Source organism: Pangasianodon hypophthalmus, chromosome 14, assembly GCF_027358585.1.
Source record: "Pangasianodon hypophthalmus isolate fPanHyp1 chromosome 14, fPanHyp1.pri, whole genome shotgun sequence".
Taxonomy (NCBI): Eukaryota; Metazoa; Chordata; class Actinopteri; order Siluriformes; family Pangasiidae; genus Pangasianodon; species Pangasianodon hypophthalmus.
The window spans coordinates 2,016,782-2,026,607 of NC_069723.1; the positions used below are offsets into that span (position 1 = coordinate 2,016,782).

General features: G+C 42.8%; 2 protein-coding genes across 2 annotated transcripts in view; both read left to right on the forward strand.

Moving 5' to 3' along the window:
- The first annotated feature begins 1,023 nt into the window (after positions 1-1,023).
- Positions 1,024-7,621, forward strand: nlrc3l (NLR family, CARD domain containing 3-like). The gene is made up of 6 exons (XM_026943347.3): positions 1,024-1,440; positions 2,230-2,349; positions 2,645-2,749; positions 3,303-3,495; positions 3,794-4,046; positions 4,149-7,621. The coding sequence occupies exons 1-6, from the start codon at positions 1,412-1,414 to the stop codon at positions 5,666-5,668; spliced, it is 2,220 nt and encodes a 739-aa protein (XP_026799148.3). The 5' UTR covers positions 1,024-1,411; the 3' UTR covers positions 5,669-7,621.
- Positions 7,622-9,741: 2,120 nt separating this feature from the next.
- chordc1a (cysteine and histidine-rich domain (CHORD) containing 1a) overlaps positions 9,742-9,826 on the forward strand; it is a 6,674-nt gene continuing 6,589 nt past the window's right edge. Inside the window, exon 1 of the mRNA XM_034310656.2 lies at positions 9,742-9,826. This exon is cut by the window's right edge and continues 116 nt beyond it. The gene's annotated coding sequence lies outside the window, so the exon portion shown is untranslated.

A 9,826-nucleotide genomic window follows, 5' to 3' on the forward strand; every position in this document is an offset into this window, starting at 1 on the left:
TAAATATCACAAAGAAGAAAGTTTAAATTGAAAAACAAAAATAACAGCTCATTTACCGGGACTTGTGTGGTGAACGTGCAACATAATCTAAATCTAATAATAATAATTTAAAAAATGTGTTGTTATTTAACAGTGAAAAACATAAATGTTGATATGATGAAGTGTTCTGTATGGAGACATTTATGTAATATTTAGAGAAGGAGTCTCCAGTGTCAGCAACAAGTAGAGCTCAGAGTGATACACTCCATTAATTAAGCAATATCACACGAGCGATTCTCTACACCCGAATCACAGCGGTAATACTTTTATACAACAGTTTTATAAACAAGAAATGAATATCGAGTTAGTGACATTTCGGACACAATGTGGCCAAATGTTCTGTTTATTTTTGCAGAAACAGATCGAAGATGCCACATTCACTTCACGGCGCGTCGGCTAGCTAGCTCACACTGATTTCTTCTTCCTTTTCATCTGATGAACTTTCGTATTTTAAGTCAAAAGTTATATTTCTTGAAATGTATCGTTTGCCATGTTGCTGGTGATTTTACTAACACTACTGTAGTAACAGTTTCGAACTAGAAAGGGGAAATTTTATGTGGGAAACACAGACGAGCGGAGGGATACACACAGTGAAACATCCCAGTGTGGTTATAGGAAATATAGGCATTCTTGGAACACTGCTTGACCAATCAGATTAGTGGACTGGGACTAACTGTTGTATAATAAGACTTAAGTTGTCACATAAAAAAAAAAAATAATAAAAATACTCTGAGAGTCTCTCAGACTGCTTAAAATGCTAAAGGCTGCTTTCAGGGCTGTTTTTGTTTGTTTGTGTGGTGATAATGTAAAATTCATTTTCCTTCATATTTACAATTTTAAATAAGAATACATCGTTTGTGAATGTGCATTTATGGATATGTAATTCACTTGTGAATAGAATTATAAGGGAAGAAAAAAAGTATTATCTTTTGTACTGTTATATGAGTGACAACAACAGCATTACATAGCTTCATGACGCGACCTTTGTCCTGACGCGAACCTGATGCCGTGACGCCATTAAACTGCGACGGAAACGGCTAGGCGGAGGAAGAAAACTTGCTAAGCCAGTTTGTTTCATCCGACCTGGGTTAAACATGTTTAATTTTGTATTTTCGCGTTAATTTCGTGACTATTATAATATGTATTTTGCGTACGAAGCCCGGATATTGTGTTAAATATTGTCGCAGAGTTACAGCGAGTCACTTAGATGTGCGTTTAGCCTGTTTAGCTAGCATGCTATTTGAAAGTTTGCTAAGTTGTGTTGTTTTGGTGCTTTATGGAGAGGAAGAAACTGTGATTCCTGTTCTGAAATGTGAGGAATAGTGTAATAGCCTGCATTTACACGCTGTAAGGATTAAAAAGCGGCTTCACCATGAGCGACAACGACTCGGAAGTGGAAAGGTAACCTGTGTAAAGTCTGATCCTAATCTAAGTCACGTGATCAACTATATGTGTATTATATTCAGTTTGTTCAGTATATTCATTTAATTTCTGTATGTGTGTTGTTTACAAAGCTGGAGTCTGTGTCACAAAAGCAGAATAATGCAGTGTTGCCAAGCCTTTTCAGGGGAAAGTAGCAAGAAGTGTCTAGAACACGCCGGATGACGTCATGTAGGACTTTGAATATTTATTGCTTCGTCACAGAAAGAGTAAAATTATAAATAACAAATAATATTATAACTTTTATTTTAGAAAGAAGTCGTCTTTTTTGATCACGGCACCACAAATGAACTATTTATGTATTTACACCGTGCTAGCATTTCTATCAAGACTGCAGACAAGATGAGGTAGTGAGGAGTCACGAAATAGACACGAAGCTGTTATGGAAGGAGTCTCCAGTGTCAGGGGAGTAAGTTTTCTGACACGGGAAAGGCTTCAGGACAGAAAAGTTAGAAACGCTTTCCACTAACTTGTACCGTGGACGTTCCATGAGTTTCAGCGTAACTAAAAACATCAAAAAGCATGACATGTCATTCGTAAATAAATTTAAAAAATGTTAAATAATCTCCAGAGTGGTGACAGTAACTCATCGTAGCATGTCATCGTTGATTACGCTCCTATAGCAGCACTCCCTGAGTGTTTCATTCCTAGCACAATGATCACTTGTCTTTTGTTTGTAATGGTTTCCTCTGTGTGTGTGTGTGTTTGTGTGTGTGTGTGTGTGTGTGTGTGTGTGTGTGTTTTATTCAGGATTATGTCGGGGCGGCCGCCCAGCAGCTACGGCTCCATGTGTAGCGACGATCCAGAAGATGATGATGAGATTCAAGATGCTGCTCCTCAGCCCATCATTAAAGTCAATTTACCTACAAGGTGCGTATATATAAACACACACACACACACACACACACACACACACGTACGTACGTACTTGAAACCTATTGAAACCTATACAATTGAATATTTAATTTGCTTTTATTTCTACAGGTTAATTCCTGTTTAAAAAAAAAACAGTATTGTGACAGTATTGTACGTTGTGTAACTTGGAAATATATGAAGAGTTTGTGTTTGACTGATTTCTCTCTCTCTCTCTCTCTCTCTCTCTCTCTCTCTCTCTCTCTCTGTGTGTGTGTGTGTGTGTGTGTGTGTGTGTGTGTGTGTGTGACAGGATCAAGCTTCATCGGCCAGACTCGCCAGAAACCACTGTCACCTCAGTCACACAAGACCGACGAACCAGTGTCCATAATGAGGGGGTCTACATTACTGCGCAAAGGTAGCCACACACACACACACACACACACACACACACACACACACACACACACACATGCACTCAGCTTCTTTTTGCACATACACCACATGGTCTCGTAGCAAGCAGTTACTCTACAGCGTCAGGTTTAAGGGCAATGATACATGACTAATAATGTCCCTTCCCCCTTCCTTCCCTCATCTTTCCTTCCTTCCTTACCTGCTTACTATCTATGTTCGTACTTCCTTCTTTTCTTTCTTTCATACTTACTTGGTTACTTATTCCTTTCCCCGCTTTCTTAAATCTTTTCTTTTACACTTCCTTCCTTCCTTCCTTCCTACCATCCAAATTCCTTCCTTACATTCCCTCATTACGTACTTCCTTTTTAACTTACTTCCTTGCTATGTTCCTACTTGCCTACATATTTCCTTCCTTAATTTATTCCTTCCTTCCTTCCAACTTTTTTGTGATTGGCTGGTCAGTTTTTTAAATCGAGCCTCTCCTTTGTTACACCACAGACGTCTGTCACTCAGCAAAACTGTGCAACAGGGGGTGTGTGTGTGTGTGTGTGTTTCAGGAAAGAGCAGGAAGAACCTTCAGAAGAAGGGATGATGGAGGTGGAAGATAGTGAGAGTTTTGTGCATATGAGAGACCCCCGAAACAGAGAGAGGAGGAATATTCAGGCGGAACCAAGTGTTCCTGAACCCACACACTCACCCACATCCGCGGAGGATCCGGCACACGAACTCACCCTGCCCTATGTATTCACTGTGAGTGTGTGTGCGTGAGTGTGTGTGCGTGAGTGTGTGTGCGTGAGTGTGTGTGCGCGCGAGTGTGTGCGCGCGAGTGTGTGCGCGCGAGTGTGTGCGCGCGAGTGTGTGCGCGCGAGTGTGTGCGCGCGAGTGTGTGCGCGCGAGTGTGCAGCCAAACTTCATTTTTTAACCTGATGAAGATAATTCAGAGAAAACACAAGATGGATCCCAGGAATGGAGGCACTCTGACCTTTCTGTGTGTGTGTGTGTGTGTGTGTGTGTGTGTGTGTGTGTGTGTGTGCGCGTGCACACGTAGGCCATGCTGCGCTCTCTCAGAACTCTGAACGCAATGGAGCTGCTGTGTTTCGTTCGCACTCTGTGCTCGCAGTGTAACGGTCAGATCGAGTTCCGCCAGCTGGAGCAGGAGGGTGAGATCGACGTCCTCGGCGTGGTGGACAGAATGCTGGAGAAATGGGACAAAGGAGAGGCGCTGCACATCACCGTGCGCACGCTGTACGACATCAACAAGCACGCCGTCGCTAGCACACTGGAGAAAGTGTGCGGGAGAGGTAGGGCTCAGGAGAAGAGAGGTAACGACTGTTTATAGCTGCTGTAATGTATGTGATAATCATCAACTCTCTCTCTCTCTCTCTCTCTCTCTCTCTTTCCAGCTTTGGTGCAGTTCGAACTCAGAGCCAGTCACAAGCGCCGTTATTACAGTCTCTACGAGGGAACCTGTCGCCCAGGGCAACAGCGCTACATCAGGCACGTCTACGTAGAATCGCCCATTGTACTCAAAACCCCAACCAATGAGGAAACGCCGATCCGCACCAGCGCCCTCTTCTCTCCTCTTGAGGGCGAAGGTCGTGTCCGCGTCGTCGTGACAACAGGCGTCCCAGCCATCGGCCTTACAGTGACCGCGCAGATGTTCATCATGGACTGGACGGAGGAGCAGGCACATCAGGACTTCCAGTTTGTGTTTGCACTTCCGGGTCGTGACCTTCACCTGGTCAGAAACTCGGAGCAGACTTTCCTGGAGTTCCTTGCCTCGTTTTATCCTGAAGCGAAGCACGCGGAATTCCTGGCCTGCCAAGACTGCGCTGTGCTCTTTGTCATCGATGCGCTCGAGCTCTGCAGGCAACCCCTCGATTTTCAGAACAATCCAAGCGTCACAGAGATCACGACTCGGGCTCCTGCGGACGCCCTTCTCACTAGTTTAATCAAAGGAGACTTGCTGCCTCATGCGTACGTTTGGATCACAGCTCATCGTTCCATTTGTTGGAAAATCCCGGCAACTTGCATTAGCAGAATTACAGAGCTAAAAGGATTTGGCGACGCGCAGAAGGATGAGTATTTCACCAAACGGACTAAAGAGCCAACGCTTGGCAGCCGCATTCTAGATCATGTCAAAAGTTCTCCAGGTCTGTACGATGCCTGCTATCTGCCGCTCTTCTCCTGGATTGTTTCCTTCGTTTACGAGCGGCGTTTTCAGAATCGAAGGTTTACCGAGCCAGAGCCGGCGCTCACCACTTTTTACATGCAGTATGTCATCGTGCTGACGAACCGGAAGATTGAGCGCTACGTTGGAACGGGGCTTGACGCATCACGGTGGAAAGATACAGATAAAGACTTCTTGATGAAAATGGGCGAGCTGGCGCTGTGGATGCTGGTAGAAAGAAAGAACGTCTTCTATGAAGACTGCGTGTCTCGTTTGGCACTGGACATCCACGACGTCACTCATCGAGGCGGGATCTCATCGGAAACAGGTGAACCCACGAGAGAAAATGGGCAGAGCTTCAGATTCGTCCACCACAGCATTCAGAAATTCATGGCTGCCGTGTACGTCTACGTCAAGTTTCGGACGACGGGAGAAAATGTTTTGGATCCGCAGACAGGCAGAACGAAGACAGAGCGACCCGTCTGCGAGCTTTACAAACCCGTCATCGACCGCACACTCAAAAGCCGTGATGGAGACATGGACCTCTTCCTGCACTTCCTGTTGGGACTGGCGGCTCGCGGGACGGAGATGCATCTGCGCGGCCACCTGCTGCCTCAGTATCACCCCGAGCCGAAGGGCGTGGAGGACGTGCTCAAGTACGCCAGGAAGAAGATGAAGGAGAACGCCGTGCCTGAGCGGTGTAGAAATTTGGAGCTATGTCTCACAGAGCTGGAAGGGGGCAGGAATGCGTGATGAGAGAGCGACAGGTTGACGGATAAATAACTGAGGAGGTTCATATGCTGCTTTTGGTCAGTGGGTACTTCACAGAATGACAAAACGAGAAGAGCTGTATCTCCTCTGCCTTTCTGAGGGCATTTCGTTAGTTCATCAGGAAGTAATGGAGTGATGTTAGATGAGTGTTTAACGAGCACAGGCTACATTTAACTGTGATGTAATGATGGATAGATGAGTGTTTTTCCGCAGCACATTCAAAACAGCGCAAGTGGTGAAAGAACCTGAGCTTTTTATTTCCAGTTCATTTTCCCAGAAGCTTTTAAACGATATAGTATCAGGAAAGAAACTGATAATACTAACAGTACACATTTTAGTGTGTGGTGTGTTTTTGCGGCACTGCTGTATGTTTTACTGAGAGATTCTTAGCGAGATTTTTCCTTCTGTAATGCGAAGAGTTTGAAACCAAGCGATCTGCGAGACAAGCGTTATTAAAGCAGCATACACGAGTGTCGATGATCAGTGGAGACGGAGCGCTTGTAGAAAGGAAGAGGCCGTGTACAACCTTTTTATACGGTCACGTGGTATGAAAAAATGTAGCTTGTTATTGTAAGTTTTATATTTTGTTATTTATTTAATGGCAGATCATTATTTTGACATGCCACTGAAAGCACTTCCTTTAGAGTAGTTATTGATTTTTACCTTTTTATATGGATTTTAAATAAGGAGTTATTACTTAATGCTTTTTAATTAAAAATAAATAAAAAAGCAAGTTTATGCAACAGTAGAAAATAATAATAATAATAATATTACTACTTCTCATAATTATCATTATTATGTTTTGTCAGAGTCTATTTTTCTTTTCTTACTTGAACGTGAGGAGTGGCGTTTAGTCTGAGCGTTGCCATAACAACGACAAATCTACACTTGTCACAGTGAAACAAGGCACTACCGGTAGTTCAGCATGTTGGCCAAATGTTGAGTGTCTGTCCCTGTGCATGCGTGTGTGCGTGCATGTATATGCGTAACAAATCGGAGACGGACGGCGTCACTAGCCCCGCCCCTACGCACTTGTATTACGTGTTGTTGCTGCCGATAGATGAGTTTGCACCATCTCAGAAAAATGACAGAACTCTCTCAAAGAAGAACTCCACCAGTTCCACATTACAGTAATCTTTGCAACTGTATATTTCCAAATCAATTTATGTCACTGTTCGTAACAAAACAAAAGGGGGATTCTGCTTTTCTGGGTCGAGGCACATGCTGGGTGACAGGGTCAGTCATTTTGGAAAGCTTCAGCGACGTTCAATAGCGCAAGCTCCACCCCCGAAAAGTGCTGACTCTAAAGCAGGAAGTAAAAAAAAATGTTCCTGGAAGTACAAGTGGGGAACTGAATTCGTTGCTGGTTCCTTCAGTGGGAAATAATCTAAAATTCCTGAAACGTTTCCTTCAGGGGAAATATGGCTTACTTGAGCAGGTAACAAAACACATCCAGCTGGAATCCTTGGGACTTCATTTGGGGGAAAAAATACCATCAATCATGTGAAGTTTCCTGTGTTGTGTGTGATGGATGACTGGCCTCTGCCTCCTGGCTACATCCCAAATCGTATACTACTTCAAAACAATGCCTTCTTAGGACTAACACTCCTTGCATTGGGTGAGTTCGGGTGTTTGCTCACTACGTCGTCCACTCGGAAATCACTGACGGGATAGAAGTCTCATTACTGACATTTGCACCTTTTTGGCTCCTTGACTAAATAGCCATAAAGTGGATGAACGTCTACTAAGGACACTAAACAGAGATGAAATTGGAACAGGATATTGAGAATATCTTGCGCACGCGCACACACACACACACACACACACAATCCTGTGTGGTCCATTACTAGGCTTGCGATATTAAAAAAAAAAAACGTTTACATTTGACAATAAATGTGTGTTAAGCTCAAATAAATGTTCATAAAAGAGTCTTAATGGAGATGTTGACATGTTATAATGATGTGGCACTTCCCTTCAGATGTGAATATGGTATATGGAATATGGTATTTAATTTTTGTGTGCTTTTTTTTTTTTTTTTTTTTTTTTTTTGGTTGGTTGTTTATCATTGCAAAAAATGAACAGATTGATCATTCTCAGCCTGCCAGCAGCAAATTATTTCTGGGAGAAGTGTGATTTATTTGGGTGTCATAATAAATGTCATTTTGCAGTCTATTTTGCAGCCCCACCTTATTTAAATCAAATCTGCGGTTTGAGCTTTTTCTGGGAGTCTGAAGTGTCATTTAAGGGGAAAGAATGGTTGTGATCAATGCATTTGAAAATAGAAAATGAAATTTATATAATATATATTTATTGCTGTACACTCCTGGGCAAAAAATGGGCCCAAAGCCCAAAATGGCAACTATGAAGCTTTTAATGGTCTTAACAAATCACTGGTCAGAAAACAAGCAGGAATGAAACAAATGCACTCCTGAGAGCTCCTGTGCCTCCATTCGCTGGTTTCCTTTCGCTGCAGTGAACTGTTTGTTTGGGGAAAAGCTAGAAACAGGGGAATTCACTTCTATAGTCTTCTTGTACGCAAAGGTAAAATTGTGATTATGATTAAAATGTTTGATGTAAAATTCAAACTAACATGTCTGGGTGTACAAAATGTTCCAAAAATATCTTCTGGGATTTTTTTTCTTAAAAGATTAGTGATTATTTGGTTTTCTGCTGCACCTGATACAGCTCATCAAGAGCCAAAAGGCTTAAACATTTACAGAAATCAAAGGGAAAAGCTCCCATACTGAGCTCCTTTATCTCTCTGTTTCATTCTTGCTAATTTCCTGACAAATGATTTGTTGTTAAGACCATTAAAAGCTTAATATTTTGCCATTTTGGGCTTCATCCTGTCCCATCCCATCCTGTCCCATCCTATTCTAACCAATCCTATCCCATCCTATCCCATCTCATCCTATCCTATCCTGTCCTGTCCCATCCCATAACCATCCCATCCCATTCTATTGTATTCTATCCTATTCCACCACACCCCATTCTCTCCCAGCCCTATTTATCCCATCTTCTCCTATTTCATTCTGCCCCTTCCCATCCTATCCTATCCTATCCCATCCCATCCCATCCTGTCCCATCCCATAACCCATAACATCCTATCCTACACAACTCACCCCTCCCACCCCATCCTATCTTATTCTTTCCCATCCCATTCCATCCTATCCTCTCCCAGCCCATCTTATTCCATCCTGTCCCAAACTACCCAACTCGATCCTTTGATTTTGCAGCAATGGGCACTAATTAAGCTAGCACTTGTTTTTTTTTTTTGTTGAGATAGAAAAAAAACCTTTGGATGGATGTTTTCTGACTTTCAGAAGGTATCCTACAGTTCCTGCAGTGGTGATATGTGGCATCTTCAGGAGTGTAACTAACTGTTATTAGCACTTTATTGCATTAATGCAGTTTAATTAACAAATCTTGCAAGAAGATTTTAATTATCCAGTTATCTTCTTGTATTTAGTGATCTTAAAGAATAGCATATACATACAGAAACTCAAAAAAGAAACGGCTTAAAAGATTAAAACACAAATCATGAAATTAAAGTAGAATTAAATCACAACTGTGACATTTCAGGACTATTTTGGAATGTTTTGAATGGAATATTTTCAATTCCCAATTAAGCCACATTCAGATACACACTTTTATGTGGGAACTAAATTCATCTGGAAGGGATTCAGACATGTTTGAAATATAAATTAGATTAAATCCACTGATTTATACTTCACATCCTGTGTAAATAGTCTTCCATGGCAAATATGAGTGCAAGCTTTGCAGTAAATATACCGTTTCGAAGCTGCAAGTTGAATTATTTTGGGATTTCAGCAGTCTGTTGTAAGATTTCCCGATTTTAGACGAATGCTCCCGAACGCCTGTTAAAATTCTGTACGAAGATGCCCGAATACACCCGAGCGCGCCTCCTCCCCTGTACCCCCCTCCCCCCCATCTGCTTCCGTTTGATTAGCGCTCGTCCGATGTTAACCGAAAGTAGCCGAACTCGCCTCGAAGCCGCATCGCCGAAAGTTCGCGAAGCTTCCGGAATGTTCCGAGGTTTCCCGGAAACCTGTCAATGGGTGCACGCGCCGGCTCACAATAGCAGTGTTGCTACACCGTGTCGGAAACTCGTGGGGAAAA